A 22517-nucleotide genomic window follows, 5' to 3' on the forward strand; every position below is an offset into this window, starting at 1 on the left:
TTCCAATATACATTTCCAATCAAATGATAAAGTAATTCCGCTTAAAAAAAATTTCGCAATAAAAGTGGTATTTCATTCAATATTCATTGTAATTCGCTTTGATGTCACATAATTTGCATAAGTGAATAAAAATGCGGAGAAATAAAATTTGGCTAAACAATTTTCTTGGTCAAGGCAACGGGATGTTTTTGTTCGAAAATTCTGAATTGTCAGAAAAAAACAATAGGTCGTCATCGACGATTACGAATATACTATGACAACGTCACGTTCGTGGGCGCAGTTTTCTGTCACACCCACGTGCTCGACTTCAAATGCAGTTTCGTGATGCGGAATAAACGCTCGATCGTAATGCAGACTCGCGCATTGTCCGACTGTTTGCATTTAGGTAGTAGTATATATATATATATATATATATATATATATATATATATATATATATATATATATATATATATATATATATATATATATATATATACGAGGCAAAGATCGAATAAGAAAAGGGACATATTTCCCATTTCCAGACTCTGGTGCGACTGTACACGAAATTTGAAACTTCCTTATTTATTTAAATACAAACTTTTTCACGAAAATATAGCATAAAATGCTCTGTTATTAAAATACCTAAATTTCGTTAAATTTGTTTAAAAAAAAACTATATGTATTCTAAAATATGTGTACGTCTGTGAGACTCACATGGACCGAATATATCTCAAACATACCATAAAAAATTGAAATTAACGCAAGTATTAATTATTGTTAGTAATATCATTATTTAAATTATAATAAATCATCTTGTAGGATATTTTTTTTTCTCGATGCCAATTAAGATTTCTTAAATTTTGCTTGAAAAATAAACATCCTTGTCAACGTTTTTTTTTTCCAAACTAATATGCAATCTCTGAATCACTTTATTTATTTTCAGAAAATGCATCGCGCAGAGAAAACAATTAAACGAGAATTAATACTGTCGCTCGTGTGGTGTCGCGTGTGTTTGGACAGAGGCCAAAAAGACAGGAGAGAAGAAAAATAATAAATAGAGTCCCTCGTAATTTAGGGGGTTCAGGGGCCCGCCCGCCCGTTCGAGGGGTTGACAGCGACGTGATATATGCGCGACAGCATATGTTGCGACTATACGTGTGTGCGTATACGTTGATACGTCTCTACACGCCGAGAAAATGTGCGACACCCTGTGCATAAGCGCGCGAGATACATCTTTCAGGGACGCAATAAGGCAGCAATAAAGCAGCAATAGAAAGCAGTTTTCGGACACATCGAGCAGCACGTGGAGTCATCTAAAATTTTATAGTTCCCACATTTCTTTTTTTTTTTTTTTGTCCACACAAATTCCTCAAAAAAATTATGCACATTTTCTTTTTTACTAGAAATTATTTTTCTCATAAATTAAATATCCTATTTTTTTTTTAAATCTCGTAGTAACGTTGTGCTGACATTTATACATAAAAAAAAATACATTGTATATTTTTATTATAAAAGTGCAGTAAAATATAATATCACAGAATAATAATACGTAATAGAAAGATAATTTAATTTTGCTACGCAAGAATTCCGTTACATAAATTGTATTTACGGATCCAGAAATTCTGCTTACACGCCTGCCGAAACACGTGGAGACTCGTCCTTTCATTTGCATAGCCGTATTTCTCCTCTCATTATCATTATTATAAGCACACTTTGGCATTGTGCATCGAGCATAATACCGTTGCACCCTGGCGTGGTGTCGCGTTGACATTTGCATTTCGACAAAGATAGCATTCACGCCTTCTTTTTTCATCTTCCTATATATATATTTCTCTCTCTCTCTCTCTCTTTTTCGTTCTTCCTATCTTTCCTCCGATGGCACCCTCGAAATTCTACACTCGAGAGAGCACTCTCGTTGCCGATTCACCGTGCAAAAGCGCCGCGTATAACGTATTATCGTTGCCACGCACTTTAGAAAGATGCATTTATACGCACGTGGTTCCTCCTACGTGCCGAATAATTGACGCAGTAACTAAAAAAAAAAAAAAAAAAAAGAACATTTCTTTTTTTTACGCGTTCAAAGCATTTATTTTACCTCTCGTGGAATTTTATCTCGACGCTGTTTAGCTAGCCATTAAATCCACTTTACACAATTCGTGATAGAATTCGGAAACTGACATTCCATTTAGAATTTTATGTACATTCGCGCGAAGATCAGAATTCTATTTATAATTTCACGCACCGTATATTCTGATATATATATATATTCTGATTTTTTTTTCTGCATTTTACACCATGCGCATAAAATTATAAATAGAATCTCCGTCGCGAATGAAAGCAATAACAACTTTTAATCGAATATCTCTCCCTTGTCGAAAATCCACAACCGCATACGTACGTACATCCAGATAGGATATATGTCCAGATTTTTATTCAACAGAATTGAGTGACATTCGTGGACGAGATTGTTTTTACAAAACAATGTTTCGGCTCGCCGACCAAGATACGTAGGAATGCAAATCGGACGAGCGAGCGAGAGTCGAATACAAATACTCACTTGGCGGTCAGCGTCGTAAACACGGAATCGTATTGCATTTACATGCGCAACCATGACTATACATAACGATATCTTATTAGGCAGCTTTCCCAAGCAGATGACATGGAATACAACGAGGGCTATACGAACAACACGCGGTATGGATTACATATCTCTGGTTTCTATCGGGATGTACGCGCGGAGTTTCTAGCGAAACGTACTTTCGTATGTGCCACGTGCGTGAAAAGCTCCCCTTTCTCGCTCGAATTAACGTCAGGTAAGGGGTTAATCGATTCAGATGTGAACCGAGTATACCGCGATATTTTCTCGATAATAAATGTTTATCGGAAAGTCACGTATTATATTAATAATTTCCTATTATCTCAATGGATAGTCATCACCTTTAACGGTTATTTTATTTAAGATCATTTTTTATATAAAATACGTAATATAATATGCTTATAATAGAAACTTGATGTATAAAATATTTTATATTTAAATTTCTAGAAAAAAATAGAATCTACACTTTGAAAATTATTTATCTCGTGTGATAAAATTTCTACAGATATTTTCTCTCTTTTCTAATTTTTTCTTGCTTTTTAGAAAAATTATCTTATTATAATTTATGCAACAAGAGAAAATAATAAAAATGTAATAAAATTATTTGAAAATTGAGAATAAAAAAAATATTTTATTTAATGTTTTATATATTATTATAAATTATTTAATTAATGTATTAATTTTCCATGCACAATAAAATATAGAGCGATATTGTCACCGAATCAAAGAAATAATTTTTTACTTTATTTTTATCACGATAAATATCTAATTTCTTAATTTTTTCCTTCTTTAATATATTATAGTTTTTTGGCATTCTATTATAATTAATTTTTCAGACTCGTACTGAATTTCGCTCAACGTGATTCACGCAAAAGATATTCTTGCGCATACTTCTGACATAGTACTGGACCAGCATTTGGTCGGTCGACTTATTCAACGATATATCCATATGGCAATGGGATTAGAATTAGAGTACTTATGTCGCACGTGCCGCGGAATGTGCGGTGGTAATTCGCTTTGATGCCCGCTGACGTTTTAAACACGACCGCATCGACACGCTCCGATTTCCATCGGAGACGCGTGCAAATTTATGGTCATGTAATACGCGTGTAATTCACGATTATTTACACTTGGTTTCCCATCCATATGGCGAATTTTGATATCTTTCCGTTAAAAGTCTCGAAGTCTCAATGTTGAATTAAAACAAATAACACATACGCATATAAAGTAGGGTAAACTCGGGTAAGATGGCCATAGTTTTTTAAAATGCTAAAAACATACCTTTATTTTTGTTATTTTTTAATAATTGACATATTATCTTCACTGAAGCTTCAATTACGTAATATTATCGAAATTGAAAGGAAAATATTTAATATTATCAAAATAGTACAACGTAAGCATTGGCCATCTTACTCAACTTTTAAGGAAAAGATGGCCATAATATTTATGAAAAAATAGTGAAAACAAAAATCAAAATTATAGGTCGTATAACAATTTACATATCTTTACAATATGTCGATTACGATAGCTTGACTGTAATTTATTCGACGTTGTAACAGTTTTTAGTAGACAAATGAAAAACTTTGCGAGTAGTGAAAAGTAAAAATATGATATAGAATTCACAATATCGTTATTTCAAATAATAATATTCACATAAACTACTGTAAATGTCGATTATCTTTGATAATAACTAAAAAAAAAAGCGCGCCATGTAGCTATTATTGAAAAAATTACAGCCTATGGCCGTCATACCCTAGTTTACCCTACATCGACATTTAAAACAGACTGAATTAAAAATAATTCATTGTTTTAAAAATAACAGAAGTTAATTGTTTAAAATTATCCATGCGCGATAATAAAACGATTACGAGAGTCCAGTCGTTTAGTCTTACAAAGCAAGGGAATAATTATTTTCCAATCGAATCGGACAACATGTAATTGAAATAATTGCGATAAATTAATTTGATTCGTACGCTCGGATCCGACAAAACAACTGCTACTTAAATACCGCGCAAGTAACGACACGGTGAATGAATATCGCCCCCGTTTTATCCTCCTATGATCGCCGGTTAAGAGATTAAATGCGCGCGTGGCGACCGATGATATCGCTTGATATGTGCATCGGTAACGCATCGCCTTACTGTCTTTCTCGTTCCCTGCCAAGCTGTTGGCGAGCCCTATGTATGGCATAAACAAGGCTACGGCTATCATTATACCGAGGCACGCACGCTTATTTCCACATAGTTTAACCGGTAATTTCGAAGTTTACGCGCCCAACACGGATTTCCCAGCGGAATCGCATACCTCCAGCTGTCTCGGTATAAACTGTTTGGAATTTGGTAAATGGGTATTTTGTAATTAAGCCAAGAATTTAGCAATTAATCGAATCATAAGGTCGCTTTGTGCAATTTAAATAAAGTCGGCGACCAGTGGATTGATGTAAGGTATATATATTTATTTTTTATTTTAAAATTTTATAGACTAAAGAATATATATTCTCTTGTTTAAATTTTCTCTGGAAATAAAGGAAGAGCGAAAAGGAATCTCGGTGGATTTTAATTATAACATCTCTGTATATATTTCGCAATAATTTTATCTTGATGCTTGTCGACTTTGATATAAGTACTTGCCGAATATTATTCTGAAAATAGAAATAAAAAGAACGCTCGAGTTTTTTACTCATGTAAACTAAAAAAAAAAAAAAAAACTTTGTTATTATACCCGAATTAAGTAATCAAAATTCGCCATATGAATGGGAAACCAAGTGTAAATAATCGTGAATTAAATATGATTAAAATTAAAATTGGTTATAAAAAATGTAATCAAATATATAATTTTGAATGAAAACCCGGATGTAAAATCGAATTAATATAATAACATTAAATAGGATGAAGTAAAAATTAATAATAGAATAACTGAAAAAAAAAATGGACGTAAATTTTGATTTTTTTATGCAATATTGCAGAATTGATCTATCTGCAACGGTTTTTGCGTGGGTTAATTCATGCGATCATATTTGCGATTGTCGCAAACACCAGATGTTTGATAAAACGAATACATATATTCGCGAAACAATATGACCGCCGAAGGGCGAGCCTGTTTACTAACTATACACAAAACGCATGACAAATTGATAAACGCATCCGGCGCGCTTTGTATATGCACGCTGTCGATACTCTAATTGATATTTGACTTCGTGCTGGATTCGCGAGCAAATAACGGATCACACGATTCGATGGACGTCCATATCCGTATGGTGACTCGTGTTATTAAAACACGAGTTCGAGAGAGCGGCTCTTGAAACGAATTACATATCGTGCGGCAATAATCTCTGGGATTGATTCCGGTCAAAATTTCAATGCACCGTATGCACCCCGCTTGTTACCGGGAGCGCTTAAAAAGGGTGCGACCAGTTCTTCTGGTCCATTACGTAACCGGACATATCCATTCCGGTGTATTTGTATCGCGCGTATATTTCTGGATTAAATCATAAATCATCTGAGAGAGTCGCTTACAAAACCGACAGACGGGTATTTATCTGTTCATATACGAACAAATAAATCTTTTGTAGGTGCGAAAGTGCATGTGTAGTACGAACCATACGTTCAATGACATTGATAAATTTGGAGAGATTAGTGAGAAATATTATCAATGAAAAATAATTTCTTTGGCGGTTTCATTGGCTCTAGGAACTTGTTTACTTGAAAGGCGTGAAAAGAAACGTAATAAAACCAGGAAATATTGGAGTTTTTCAAGATTTCGAGAAAATAAAAGTTATTTTGTTTAAGAAGATTTATGCGATGACTTGAATGCAAATCTTTTAATTATATGTTTTATTAATTACATTTAATATTAATTAAATTATATATTATTTTTTTTACTAAAATATTTATTTCACTACAATTTTTGTAAGGTATTTTTAAATTCGATAATGTGCAATAAAGTAAGATTTTTCAATATCATTTATAAAATATATTGTCACTTGTATTTTAGTATAATATGAAATATTGGTATAAGACCAGAAAACAATTTCTAATAAATAAATAAATAAATCATCTCCAACGAAAATTATAAAAATTAAAAAAATTTTTCGTTTACGTCATTATACAATATATATACATCTTAAACCTTTTATTCGAAACAATTTTTTATAATTTTATTATTTAAAAAAATAAATAAATGTATATATATTTCAAAAATGTATCGTTCTTCTTTCAATTGTGTAAAAAACATAAACAAAATATAGTACTCTAATTGTAAAAAATATATACAAAGAAATAAATAAAAAAAAATCTAGATATTTTCCAACTCGATATTTCATACGAGTATATAATAGTGCATCGTGAGTATAATACTGCATCAAGCTAGGCAGCGGCAGAGACATAATTAAAGAGTAGGTAACGAAAAAAAAAAAATTGCAAAGTATCCCCACGTGGAAGCGATAAAAACGTGGCCAAACCTCGCACCACAGGGGAGCGAGGTAGGGGCGGGGAGAGAGAAAGAGAGCGAGATCCCGATGATGATCTCGAGAAGGGTGCATCGCGCCAGGCGGGACGGATGACGCATGACTCACAAAATGCCCACTGTCCCGCACACCCCTCCGATTACCATTGCGACGCTATTGTATACACATACCTATAATATATGTGTGCCATTCGAAACGTGGCCCTCGAAACTTGGCCATTATGTCGGAGCTTCCACATGCGATGGAATTGCGGTTACAGCGTATGACTCCATTCAGACAGATTACGTGCTCGATAACGTCTGTTTGGCGCAAACACGAGCTCTCTTTCTCTCTCTTTTCTGTGCCACCGCTCGACATTAGTAATCGGATTGATTTAATAAAGCGTATACAGCAGGAAGCAAGCGGCGCGTGTCGCGTTCCCATTACGGACTGCGGCGGAAATTGGCATTTTGCTCTCTTTCTCTTTCTCTCTCTCTCTCTCTCTCTCTCTCTCTCGTGAAAATATAAAACCGCCTTGAATTCCTAAAGTATAATATGAAATATTGCAGACTCGTGTAAAGTTGTTATCTACCGGTTTTCTGACGCAGAGAATCGTCCGGATTAGAAGGAAAGAATTATACATCCGTTGCAATGTAAATAAGAAAAATAAGATGAAATTTTCTCATCTTCTCATATAATATACAAAGTATTTAAAATTTCAGTCACATTATTATTTTATTATCTCTCTCTCTCTCTCTCTCTCTCTCTCTCTCTCTTCTCTCTCTCTCTCTCTCTCTCTTTATCGAAATGCTTTTTAATTTAAAAATAAATTTAAAAAATATTAAAATTAAAAAAATTTTTTAAACAATCTCATTCATATATTACAGATCAAAATATAATTAAATATCTTATTTAAATATCTAATTATCAATCTATTGCCCAAATAAATATATAGTTATTTTGTTTAAAAAATTTAGATTATACAAATATATATAAAGGATAATAAAATTCTTACAGTATAAAATATTGTAAATAAATAAGAAAAATAAGATGAAATTTGCTCATCTTCTCATATAATATACAAAGTATTTAAAATTTCACTCACATTATTATTTTTATATCATAATCTCTCTCTCTCTCTCTCTCTCTCTTTTTCGAGATGCTTTTTTAATTTAAAAATGAATTTAAAAAATAATATTAAAATTAAAAAAATTTTTTAAACAATCTTATTCATATATTACAGATCAAAATATAATTAAATATCTTATTTAAATATCTAGTTATCAATCTATTGCCCAAATAAATATATAGTTATTTTGTTTAAAAAATTTAAATTATACAAATATATATAAAGGATAAAAAAATTCTTACAGTATAAAATATTTCAAAAATAAAATTGTAAAAATATTCCAAACTGATAAAATGTTTATAAAATATACTATTTACAATTGATAAAATATTTCAAACTTTTCACTGAAATTCCAAGGAATTCTATAACGATGAATCAATAATATCTTTCGTCAATTAACATTCCCTCGTTTCCGACAGTGCAATTCAAACTGGCTGATGTCTAAGATAAGTAATGCAGGGCTCTCTCGATGAACGAGCTAAAGTTTCAACTAAAAAAGTCGGACGTTTAACGCCAGTTGAATCACCAATTTCTCCCGTCATTCCGTCACATTCCAATGACGGCGATGATGTTACAGCGAATAACGTCTCAGGCCTCGTGCCGATTCTCGCATATATACGCATTTACAACCTTCTCCCTTCCTCACCCCTTCCCATACAGCATCAAGAAGCCGCCTAGCATGCTGCTCGCGCGAGATAAGGTCGCTCTGGCCTCTTAATTGCTCGTTTCCTGTCCAGAACGCTCCTTTGCCTCGCCTCGGCTTCGTCTTTGACTCGTCTGATGATCAACCTTCTCTAGACAGCGCTCTCGGTACCGAAAGAAACTTTAGGATATTTATAATCATAGATCATAAAATGCTTATACAATAATATTGAAATAATGACAGTTTTGATATTTACATTGCCCATTCAAATATTTTGTCGTGATTAATTTTTTTCAGTGTTTTTAGAGAGATACATATACAAAATTAACATTTAAAATATTGAAAATTATAGTTTTTACAATATTACAATATTATAATATTAGAATAATATTTTGTAAATTTTTTTTCAAGATTACGAGTTGAGCATTAAAGTTTTGATTATATGAGGCGTTTTAATTATTGATTAAATAATATATTTATAAAAAAAATTTTACACGTATATAAAATTTTAACTAATAAACAAATTTCTAGTACGTATATAATTCTGTATGAATAGATGATTTTCTATAAATATATTATTTAATCAACAATTAAAACGCCTCATATAATTAACAAAACTTTAATGTTCAACTCGTAATCTTGAAAAAAAATTTACAAAATATTATTCTAGCGAAAATTCAACAAACCGCGTTATTTTGCTTCATCAGCCGCCGATGGAGTTTACGTAAATTGCAATTACACGTTATCCTCGCGAAACCGGTTCGATCGCGTGCCAAAGCACGTACGACGAACTCTTGACACAATCGTGTCCGCTCGCTTGAAATATCATCACGTCCGTAAATACGGACATTACACGAAACGACGGATGACGCATTTTCAGCATAATCTCCAATTTCGTTCCCCCTCGACAATCCCCCGCATCTTCATCACGGTCCCCCATAGATTGCCCAAAACTTCCGATAATTTACCCTCTCAATAACCCCACTTCGAAGGGTCGACGTTTGTTCGTCAATATAAAGATCGATAAAGAGATGATTCCGCAACTATCTTGTTTTGAGGGAAACCGCATAATTTTGAGCTACATGGATGTAACGCAAAATATCAATATCTATGTAACATTTACTTGGCCAAAAAATGGTGTAAGAAAATTTTATTTTATTGTAGATTTTTATGTATTGTTATAAATATATTTTTAATGTATTACACTGTTTCTCTTATAAAAATTAAATGATGCAACAATAAATAATTTAATATATATTTGTTATTATATATGTATTAACAACGTATATTAAAGAGAGAGAAAAAGAGAAAGAAATTTATAATTATATTTTTATTGCTACTTGTTTTCGTATAAAATTAAGGCCAGCGTTTCACAACCGAAAAGTACATAAACTTCGAAAGATTTATGAAGTCGCGATAAAATGTGATGCAACGGTATATTATCTAAGCTTGTGTTAATCGTCGAGAAGTATTGGGCTACAGGGACCTTTCAACGGCTTAAAGATTTAATAGAGGAAAAAATAGACTAATGTATCATTGTCGGCGCTGTATAAATAAGATAGATAAATAAAAGCTGGACGCAGCGGAAAAACATTTCAATTATATCTGAGCTGAAAGCTAATCAATTTCAGAGATAAATTACAATTGTCTATTATTCTTTTCCGAGATTAGTTTACGTTTGTATTTAATAATAATTTTTTAATTTCTATCGACACGCGCGACGCTAATTACAGCATAAAGTATAAATTTATCAACAATACTTTACCACTATTTTCCAAATATTTTTATCCACATTCCGTCATAATTAAAATTAAATATTAATATACCACATAATTTTTTTTTTAATTTATAATAGATGATATATTTTTATGCGAGACATATTTTTATGTTACATACACATACATTTTATTTCACATTAAATGAAATATACCCTACGCAAAAAAATTAAAGGGCCACTTTCTTTCATATAAAAAAAGGACAATTTTCAAGTAGTTGCGACTTTCTTAAAAATAATCGGAATAAGATCAATAAAAAAGCGTTTCAAAGCTTAAAGTTTCTAGATTTAGAATCTTTAAATGAATTTCAATTCTTTCTATTCCTTACAAAATTACATTATAAAAAAGCGACGTCTGTCGATTAAACAAATTTTTCAAAATTTTGTCCAAAAATACAAAATTAAAAAATCCTAGCACAAATTCATTAATTAAATATTAAAGAGCAAAGTTTTAGCTTTAATTTCTTTTTTTAACGAATGTTTTATGATTTTTTTGTCGAGATATTTATTATTAAAGCATCAAACTATTGACTTTGAACGATAATAGCTAGTGAAAAAATGATCGTATAATAATCATTAATTTAAGTTTTTGAAATGTGTAGAAAAAACACTTTGGCCTTTTGTACGAGTAACTGGAACGCTTTTTACTTATAAACGTTGTAAAGTTTATGAAAATTTTAGCGTTTTTTCGTTAATTTTCATTGATTTAAATAAAAAAAGATAAAAGTGCAAATTTTACTTGATTTTTAAGTAACAATTACGCTTTAAAAATGAATTATGATTGACAAAGCGATGGGAGCATTTTAAAGTGCTAACTTTTCTCTTTAAATTAATTTTTTAATGATTATTATACGCTCATTTTTTCACTAATTATAAGCGTTCAAAGTCCACAGCTCGATTTTGCTTTAATAATGAATATCTCGGTGAAAAAAAAACCACAGAACATTCGTCAAAAAAATAAATTAAAGTTAAAACTCTGCTCTTAAACACCCAATTAATGAAATCGTGCTAGAATTTTTTTTTTAATTCGATATTCTTAGACAAACTTGTGAAAAATTTGTTCAATCGACGGACGTCGTTTCTTTACAACGTAATTTTGTAACGAATAGAAAGAATTAAAATTCATTTAAAGATTCTAAAACTAGAAACTTCAAGCTTTGAAACGCCTTTTTGTTGATCTTATTCCGATTATTTTGAAGGAAGTTGCAACTACTTGAAAATTGGCCTCTTTCACGTGGAAGAAAGTGGCCCTTTAATTTTTTTGCGTAATGTATGAATAAAATTAAATTAATATTTTTTATCGTTTTTCACGTTCATATACAAGAATTTGGTCGAGGAATGATTAATGATCGACTTCCGAAGACCAAGACATTGTACTCCACTTTATCGTTCGCTGTTATTAACGTTTTAAAAGGCTACGATAAATGAGTCATTTCCATAACATAATGTCTCGCGACAATAAAAAAAGGGAAAATCAGTCAGATTGCAGATTTGCATGCGAGTGTAGAAGTTCGCTCAATCGGACAATTTGCATAGCATTTTGCCGACACGATAAGAAACGAGTTTTGAACGGTGGTCATTTTGTATCCGCGTTGTTGCATTTATGTCCCAGTTATCCTTTCGAGGATCGGCGGCCTTAATGAGGTGCCTATCGCCGACGGACACGCGGTTATCTCCGCTCGCTCTTACTTTCTCTCTTCCATCTCTCTTACAAAGTGGTAGATGCTACCGAATGAACCGCTTCGCCAACTAATCACCGTACAAAGTTACGCGTTCATAATACTCTTCGTGTAACGATTATCATTAACGGTTATTAATGACTCCTCTGGTTTCGATGACTACTCATCAGCAAAGATTACGTTATATAAAAAAAAAAAAAAAAAAAAAAAAAAAAAAACCGTTTGAAACATCACATAGATATAAAGCAAAAGGAGATCAATATTTCAAGAAGCAAGTACAAGTAGACCATATTATTTAATTTTAAAATATCTTACAATTTCTGCTTGAATTGATCTGAATTTTTTTATTCTCGCTCGCTGGAATTCAAGTAACGTGATTTTTGCCGCTTCGTCTGCCAACATAAGCAGCCGTGGGCGAGAACACCCGCATCCTTCTTAACTTTATTGCATCGCGACGTTATCGGTATCGCGCGAGAGCCTTCGCGGAAACGAGGAATAATGAAATAGAATGGGCCATTGTATAATAATAGTAGCGACGATATTGCCACACAACGCGTACTACACGAATGTTGTTCGAAGATCAGGAGATTCGAGCATTCTCGACTGCTTCTTCTCAAAAGCTTCCTCGAAATGCGAAAGGTTCTCTATGAAAAGCGTTGGTGCAAAATTAGCACTTTATTTTTAGAATCAAGTTGGAGTTCTGATGTTAATGCAACGTGGAAATTACAATTAAATACGTGCGATGTTAAATATTAATTTAAAAAAAAAAAATTCTTTAAAAAGTAGTAATATTTATTTTGGCATCTTTAACCCTCAAACTGAACACGTGGGTAACTGGAGTCCGAGTTAATTTTTGTACTCTAAAATAACTTAAAAAATTCTGAAAAAATTTACACATCTTCTTTTAAGTTTAAACTAAAAGTTTATGTAGTAGAATTAAAGAAAAAATATTTTTAAATACTATATTTTTGTTATTTGTTAGATCAAGATTTGGAAACATTGATGTTTTATATAAAAATTAATAAAAATTTGAAAAAATAATTTTGAACAAAAAGGCTTCCAGGAATTTTTTCTTTTCAGTTCAAAGTTTATGAAAAAAATACTATATGTCCACGGCTTTAAAAAAATATAATTATTTGAATGATCGAAAATGGGTAGCTTTCAGGTATAAAAATGTGTTTTTTCTGTGGAAAATTTTTTGTTTAATCTTCAAGTAATTTATTTGAAAGAGAAAAGCGAAAACAAAATGTTATTCACATTACAATCTACAGTATAAAAATTGATTAATTAATACATACAACCCCTGTTTTGTTGCTCGTTATCATGCTGATTTAACAAAAGATACTTTTAACATAAAAATAAATGAACACAATAGAAATTAAAGATTGGCAGAACAATTTAAACATATCATGCGTCTGTAATTTAGGAAAAACGATTAACAGCAAAAAAAAAAAAAACAATATTTTTAAAAAATTTATTTGTTCACCTTTCTTATTTAATATACCTACATAAAGCGAATACGTGAATCATTTGTGTCCACTTCAGATTTAGATTCGCCAGCACTTTTGAATGAACTGTTTAAATTGTCCCTTCAGTTATAAGTCCCTTTTGACGCAAACTTTTTTTTGGATAAATTTCCAACCTCGAAATTTTATTAATATTTTTTTAAAACAATGGATTAAAAATGGCACAGACACGAAAAACCCACGTGTTCAGTTTGAGGGTTAATAATAATCTTTTTTTCCTTCTCTAAAAATTCTCTAAAAATACTTATTTAAAGAATGCGAGTATTTAGTTGTAAATAAAAATAAATTAAAATTCCCAGGAATTTCAAAATAACAGCGTTGATGTCATATATTTTCCGTGAAACATAATTAATTTCACGATAACTTGAGTGACTCGGCATTTAAGATAAAGAAATTATAATGTAGCACAATACTATTTTCCATTTAACATCTTGTTATTAATCCATCGATTTGTATCTATCGTGTTTACGTTACAGCAATACCGGACGAGTGTTTCATTGAAAGGATTACGCTTCTAGTATCCATAAGTCACGTTTAAAGCCGCTGTGACTGGGCATTCATTTCCATAACTGTACCCGCCACTCCGATATGATGATCTGATAATTCTTCGAGCGAAACGTCGGCACGCAACGTGAAAAAACGGAAAAGATCGAGCGAATCAACCGTTAACGACGTAAGTCTTTCGCCGATGAGATATATATAAGAAGAGCATCTAATCGCAAATCTGTTGCCGCAATATCCCGCGCCGCACGGTATATTAATTACTTCCGTATCAAAGATCTCAGATAACAGCAAACTCGCGTATAATTGCAAAATGTCATAGATTTTTTTCATTACTTAATTTTTTATCATGCGTAAAATACGATATATCTTTGCGTGGGAAGGACACTTTTCTCTCTTTTCTGTATAAAGTTTTACTCAAATAGATAAATCAAAGAAATAATTAACAAGATTGCAATTATACTTAAGAGACATTAGATAATTGCACAATTAGAGTGAGCAAGCGAAAATAAACAATTACGAAATAAATAATGTAAAAAAAAAAAAAAAAAAGAAATTAATCCATTTAATGAAATTGATCATATGAAAAATGATCATTGAATATCATGATAATTAAGAAATACTTTCTTCTCTCTTGTATAAAATATCACTCGAATAGATGAATCAGAAAAATAATTAACAAGATTGTAATTATACTTAAAAGACATTAGCGATAATTACAAACTAGAGTGAGCGAGGTATATAAACAATTGTGCAACAAGGAAAAAAAATTAATCGATGTATGAAATTGATTAGATGAAGAAAATGTAAATAGTCGTCGAATATCTCATGATAATTAACGTAAAAGCGTAAACGCATTAAGTACATGTTTAGAAACATTGCAAGTTCGTGTTATTCCACGCGATTAAAATGATTAAGATAGCGACAAATGTGTTGCTAATATACGGGTCAGAACACCGCTACTAGACGCTGTTCTAAAGTCTGAAAGTGTGATACACAGTACTTTGATTCATTATTAGAGGGGTTCCAGGAGAAAACGAGAAGAGGGCTAGAGAGAGAAAGAGAGAGAGAGAGAAAGAAGACCAGACGACGACGACGACGACGACACACGTGTAGACTGTAGCGTGGCAGCTGCAACACGCGTGAACCCGTATGTATAAGAAGACCGAGATGAAAGAAGAGAAGAGGGGAGGAAGAGTAAGCAAAATGATAGAGAGGAGAGAAGGAATAGTCGGAGATATCGCGAACATACAGTCACTTGTTCTTGGCTTACGTGTTAATATACGGCATGTATGTATCTCGCTATCTTTTCTGAACAAGACTGTAGAGTTGATTTTCGACAGAATCCCTTTTCTTTTTTTTTTTTTTTTTTTTTTTTATCACATAAAATTCAGCTGAAAGCAGCCTTGCTCGGAAACTTTCAATTTACAAAATTAATAAAGTTCCATTAAAAATATTAATGTAATCAGAGTTGGGAAAATTACTTTATTATAACTCGTTACCGTTACTGTTACTCAAAAAGTAACGAATCGTTACAACTTCCGTTACTTTTTTTGTATACAATACAAACTTTACACAATAATTTTTTTTAATACAAGATTAAATGTTTACATTAAACATTAAAAATTTTTAATCATTATTTTACATTAAAGTAATCAAAATGATACAATTTTGATAGTGCTATTGATAATAACGTGTGTAATAATTTTGATAATAATAAATTACTTTAAATAAGACAAACTAAAAAAAAGTGTAAATGAGCTTTCTTAAACTCTTTTAAATTCTGTAAATGTGAATAAAATAATTTTCTTATTGTTATAATTTACTTTCAATAGATTTGTAAATATGATCAAAATCGCTTTCTTCACGTCTCTTCAATTTTTTTTATTTTAAAATTCTAACACAATGCGATAATTTTCATAATATCGAATTTTTGACTAATCATTGACTTATCTGTCTACTTAAATTTTTTTTTTTTTTTTTTACAAAGTAGAAAGATACTAGAAAGAGATTCTATGCAGTTACTATGTGATACTGCATTTTAATACTCTTATCAATCCCAACTCTGAATATAATCACATTTCAGATTAAATATTTATTATTTGACATTAAAAAGATTTTTAAATACATTTTCTGCTAAAGACAAATTTCAATTTCTTTTTTAAATAAAAAAATTTGCTGCAATGAATACGAGATACCCTACAGACGTACGTCTCTTTTTCGTAGCCGACATGAGCGGAGAGATTCGTCGGGAAAATATCTGGGAATGTAATCTCAGACGCTGGAATGCGACACGAAGCAGACTATCGAAGTTATTCAAGAATAAATGAAGCGTGGAATAAAAAAGAAATGCGCGAGGTGCGAATTATATCTGTCGTCATACGGAGTTAGACGCGACGTCAGAACTGTTTATGCTTTGGGGGGACAGTGCCCCCAATTGCCCTTGTTCGAATATGTACGAAGCTCATTGAAGTGATAGGGAGACAAGATAAAGAAATTCTTGTTATGTGCTTGAGTCAATCGTAAACTTTAAAACATAATTTAAATTTCCTCGCGTGTATGTGGCATAGGAATCAATTTTATTATACATATGTATTATATGTATTGTTTATCTTCAATAATACAGGCATAAATAATAATAAAAATTTCAGTATTTTATATATACAAAAAAATATATATATATATATTAGTAATCATTTCAAATACATAAACTTTTAGAAAAGGCTATCATTTAAATTATTTTTTAAAAGAGACTATTTCGGAAATTTAATACTTTCAACATATGTCGCATTTCTTATCGAAAACTTTGTTTTACGATAAGAAACTCCCTTTTCATCTCCCATGGGCAATAAATATTCCAAGCTACTATAAATTGTTTTTCAAAGTTACATCCGAGCGATTGTAAGTCGTCTCGAATTACAAAGGGAGAGATATTTGCCTTTATACCTGCGTATCCCTAGGGATTACCCTTTTTATCAATCTCATTTTCGTATCCCTTTACTACTTAAATCAGTATTAAGAGTGACATTATGGCCTCGACACTACTCTTCGATTTTATAATTTTCATAATACAGACACAATGCATTGCTTAATATATATTTTGTACGATGTATAATACACGATGCATAATATTTATGCACTCTACGAACATTATAGCGTTAATTAGACGTGATCCAATAGCAGTAAATAGTAAACACAAATGTTAAATATATGTTATAATTTATTTATAAAATTAAATTAGATTAACAAAGCTTTTATTACTCAAATAAAAATAATGTACAAATTAATAAATACATCACTTTTTACATTTTATTACGTAAATATAAATTCAATATTTTTCATGTATCGTAAAAAATTTTTAAATAAATAAAATTTCAACATATAATTCAATCTTCATTAAAATAATTGAATTTTAATTTTGATTTTAATTTTGATCTTTTATTATTATTATTATTATAAGGGTCTGAAGTTTGAAACTATGAATTTATTATATGGTATTCTTCCATCGTCTAATTTCAGAAAAGTCTCGTTCTCGATTGATTATCGCTGAATCGATCACGTTAATTACGAAAGATATGATAAAAAGAATAATGATTCATCTTTGTTTGCGAGAACATTTACACGAAATATACAGAAAGTTTCCAGTCGTTATCTGTCAACGGTAATCGGATACTAAAAATTGTAAGAGGGTTGTTTAGAATTATCCATAACGTGACTGTGTGTAAATAATCAAAGTACATGGCTACGCGCGAATTAATATTTATGACGACTCGCCATGAATTATTATAATTCCGTTCGCGCGATGAATGCGCGACGGCTGAATATACGTCTCGCCGCTTGTGGACATAAAGGCTTAAAAACGACGGCCGATTTTCATCCCGGGATAATCGAGCTTGTAAATATTCCGGATTACGCAACAATCGTTAGACACTCTCGTGCGACTTATGTGACTCGCCTCGTATTTTATGTACCTCCATCGCGCGTTTTAAACCAACTAAGTTATTCATATCCGCGGGCAAATTGTCCCTCTCCCTCTCCCTCTCTCTTTCTCTCTCTCTCTCTCTCTCTCTCTTGAAACTACCATATAAATCGATCGTTGATACAGCTGAGGAAGCTTAATAGAGTATCGATCATTTCGGTGTCGAATACCAACGAGTATCACCTCCTCGCCCCCTACCCCTCTTCTCTGCCGCCCCTATTTATATACTATTTTTCTTCTAAACGTGATTACGCGCCGCAAGCGTTCTATGATTTATGAATGCAAAATAGTGTCGTAAAATTGCAAATTCGTGTTTAGTTATACAGTCTAAAAGGATAAGTATAAAAAGATGCAGTGTATATATATATATATATATATATATATACAATTCTCAATACAATAACCGGTAGAAAGTAATACAAATTGCAATGCAATAATTTCTAAATAACACACACACACGTACGAGAGTTAATAATATAAAATATATTAATAGGGAAATAAATGAATCAAATAGAATATTATTAGATATTTAATATCTCGCGTAAGATTAGGAGATACTAAAATAGAGAATTTGCCTGAAAAAAATATTACACTTTTTTGCGTTTAAATATAAAGTAAATGGTATTACAAATCTATTCGTCCTTTTTATTTTTGATTTCCATAATTTAATTTATTAAGTAGAAAAAATTAAAAAAATTCAAAATATTTGAATTTTTCTACGTGAAGGGAAAACAATTTTAATAGCTCACAGTGCGTGACGTCACATATTACATTCGGGTAGACTTGGGTCTTTCCGGATCGTTTTCGACACTTTCAAATTATGCAATATTTTAATATTTATTTTCCCGGTCTATTTGCACTAAAAAATTCCGAAAAAAAAATTACAATAAAAATCATATATAAATTATTGAATATAATTGTTTTTTTTTTTTTTTTTTTTTTTTTTTTTAATTATGTAAATTCCCTATTGATTTAATTCAGCCAATAGCTCAGTCGTGGTAAAAATATAATTTTCAGAAATTTTGGAACAGGTCGTAAAATTTCAGCTCTGATAAAGAAATGCATATTCACATCGACATTCTTTCCGTATATGGAGATTGTTCAGTGTCGTTCAAAGTTAAAGTGTACCCGTTACACGATCCCGCACGACCGGACTCTGCTTCTTTCTCTCTCTCTCTCTCTCTCTTTCACCCTTGATATTGCACGCGCGCGAGTGCAGCCGTGTAACGAGCCGTAATCTCGCGGTAATTTACGAAATGACAGTCCATAAATATTTCGTCCGTAAATTGTGATTACGGGTTTGATCGACTCTTGTGTTCCTCCCCCCTCTCCCCCCCCCTTCCCTCTCGCTGTCGTGTCTCTTCTTTCCGCTTTCGTACGCCTTAACTGTAACCACGGCCGCTGCGTCGTTCGACTTTAGCGAATCGCTAAAGGAGAACGGACACCGTTCAACGGAAATCGGAATACGGGATACGCGGATACGCGTGTTTAACGCGTCACGAATTCGCGGATTATCTGAAACGAGATCCGCGATGATGAGAGAAAAGCCCAAGAGAAACCGCGCGAAATCGAACACGTAAAGATTTCCATTTGCGTTCGGTTAATTTTTTATAGACCCAAAGATTTTACAAATTTCATACGAATATTGTAGGAAAAGCAAAACAGAATGTTTACTCAAATCTTGTAAAAATATTCCCTGATTTTTCAGATATTTTTGTTTAAAATCCTAGATAAAGAGAATATTTTAAAGATTTTTTTAGTACAACCTTTTAAAATTATACGTTTATTTAACGTATGTGTTTTCTAATATTTTGCACTCGATGAAAATACGATAAAAACTAAAATCTTTAGAAGACAAATATTTTTCAAGCATAATACATTTTTATTTTTTATTACTAAAAATTACAATAAAAATGTGTACTTTCTCTTTGTTCAATATTTTGTAAAAATATTGAACGTATGTAAAGAGAGATAGATATATATTTATAGTTCATTTTGAACACATAATTAGCTTATCAATTGTTTACAACACGAGAGCAAAATTATCAAAGAGCGAAATTTGATTTTTCCGACACAAAAGAAATCCCTAAAAATTTTAGATTTTTTATGTTTTTCCAATACTTTTATGTATTTCTAACACTTTGCACTCGATGAAAATACGATGAAAACTAAAACCTTCAGAAGACAAATATTTTTCAAGCATAATACATTTTTATTTTTTATTACTAAAAATTATAATAAAAATGTGTACTTTCTCTTTGTTCAATATTTTGTAAAAATATTGAACGTATGTAAAGAGAGATAGATATATATTTATAGTTCATTTTGAACACATAATTAGCTTATCGATCGTTTACAATACGAGAGCAAAATTATCAAAGAGCGAAATATGATTTTTCCGACACAAAAGAAATCCCTAAAAATTTAAAATTTTTTATGTTTTTCCAGGGAATAGACATCCTTGCAAGATATGAAATAGAGAGAAAAATTTACCGTTTCTTCGAGAGGAGCGTATAGGACTCCTTGGTTGCGGCGCAGATCCTCATCCGCATTTTGCGCACGGCCCTTTTGCGCACTCCACCTTCGAGAACTGGCATCCAGATGAACGGTCCCACTCTCCCACCACTTCCTCCTCCTCCACCGCTACCCTTCGCTTCACCCTCTGCCCGGCGACGGACGATTGCCGCGACGACACCTTCCCGATCACTTTGCGCCACGGGCGCGTTCTCCGCCCCTCGACGACGACGTGGTGGACCTCGCATTCGACTCACGTCGCGATCGGCATGACGCGATTAATCCACCTCCCCCTCGTCTGTGTGTGTGTCTCTCTCTCTCTCTCTCTTTGCGAAAAGAAAAAGAGAAAGAACGCGCACAATAATTATTTCGTCCGCTCGGCTGATTTTTCCGTCGCGGTCGCGGGTGAATATAATTTACAATCGGCGAGCTCCTCCCCGTTGCTGTCCTCCCTTATCTCGAGGTCGACCGTCCTCCGCTGGCGATTCTCGCGGTTGATTCTCGTTTTATTCTTCTTCTTCTTCTTCTTCTTCCTCTTACGCTCGGCTGTTCGCCTCTCGTCTATTCGATAACCATTATCGAGATAAGAGCGTTCTCCGGCGTGCGCGCACAGCCCGCGGGCTCGAAAGTACTTTCTTGATGGATCGCGCGACGTCTCTCGCTGCTTTCGTATGCTTTTGGCACGCGTGGATCGATCGAAGATCCTATCATCGGAAGATGGTGATAGATTGCGCGAGACTTAGATCTGATTGCATGGACAATCTATACGTATATTCGATGAGTCTGATTATTTGCTATTTGTTATTTAAATTAATAGCAAAGCTTCGTAGAGGGAGACGTGTAAAGAGTGTATGCATATCTTTTAATTAGATAAATTAAATTGAATTTTTTATCATTTTTTTTTTTATTTATTGACTTAAAATTTTAAACATCCTTTTTTTTCACAAATAGAAAAAATAAAATAAAATTAAGAAAAAATAATCTCTATTTCATTTTTATTATTACACGAGGTATTTTGTGTGAATCTCAATTTTATTAAAGAGGTTATTTGAAAAGAGTCTTTACCTAAGTACGCGATTTTAATTCTTGTAATTTCAACTTACAAAAAATATATAATTTAAAAACAATATTTTTAGAAAAACTGTTTATAATTTTTATCTTTCGCTTCTCATAAATCTTGAATATGTTTTTTCTTTTTGCAAATTAATTTAAAATTTTAAACATCCTTTTTTTCACAAATAGAGAAAATAGTGATGTAATAATAAAATTAAGAAAAAATAATCTTTATTCCATTTTTATTATTACACGAGGTATTTTGTGTGCATCTCAATTTTATTAAAGAGGTTATTTGAAAAGAGTCTTTATCTAAATATGTGATTTTAATTCTTGTAATTTCAACTTACAAAAAATATATAATTTAAAAATAATAATTTAAAAACAATATTTTTAGAAAAACTGATTGTAATTCTTATCTTTCGCTTCTCATAAATCTTGAATATGTGTCTTTTTTTGTACATACGTTTATACTATTTCTCTTAAAATTTCTCTTTTCAATTTCTTTCTGTTTCTTTGTAGTCTTTCAATTTCTGGAGATTTATATAGAGATAATAGATGACGTCTTAACATACACAAAGAGATTGCACATTGTCGGATTCAAAAATCTGAATGATTAACGATGTAATAAAAGCTCTACCAACAACTTTAATTTATTACACTGCTTTATGGCAAAAACAAAAAATATTTCTCAGAA

General features: G+C 31.8%; 1 protein-coding gene across 4 annotated transcripts in view; it reads right to left on the reverse strand.

The window, feature by feature from the left end:
• LOC140676092 (rap1 GTPase-activating protein 1) overlaps positions 1-22517 on the reverse strand; it is a 138272-nt gene that overhangs the window by 61196 nt on the left and 54559 nt on the right. The window contains exon 2 of one of the 4 annotated variants that reach the window (XM_072910771.1): positions 20747-21471. The exons of the other annotated variants lie outside the window; for them this stretch is intronic. Within the exon in view, the coding sequence (XP_072766872.1) occupies positions 20747-21015 (269 nt within the window). The 5' untranslated portion in view covers positions 21016-21471. The remainder of the gene's footprint in view (positions 1-20746; positions 21472-22517) is intronic. 4 annotated transcript variants of the gene reach the window in all.

Source organism: Anoplolepis gracilipes, chromosome 2, assembly GCF_047496725.1.
Source record: "Anoplolepis gracilipes chromosome 2, ASM4749672v1, whole genome shotgun sequence".
Classification (NCBI taxonomy): domain Eukaryota; kingdom Metazoa; phylum Arthropoda; class Insecta; order Hymenoptera; family Formicidae; genus Anoplolepis; species Anoplolepis gracilipes.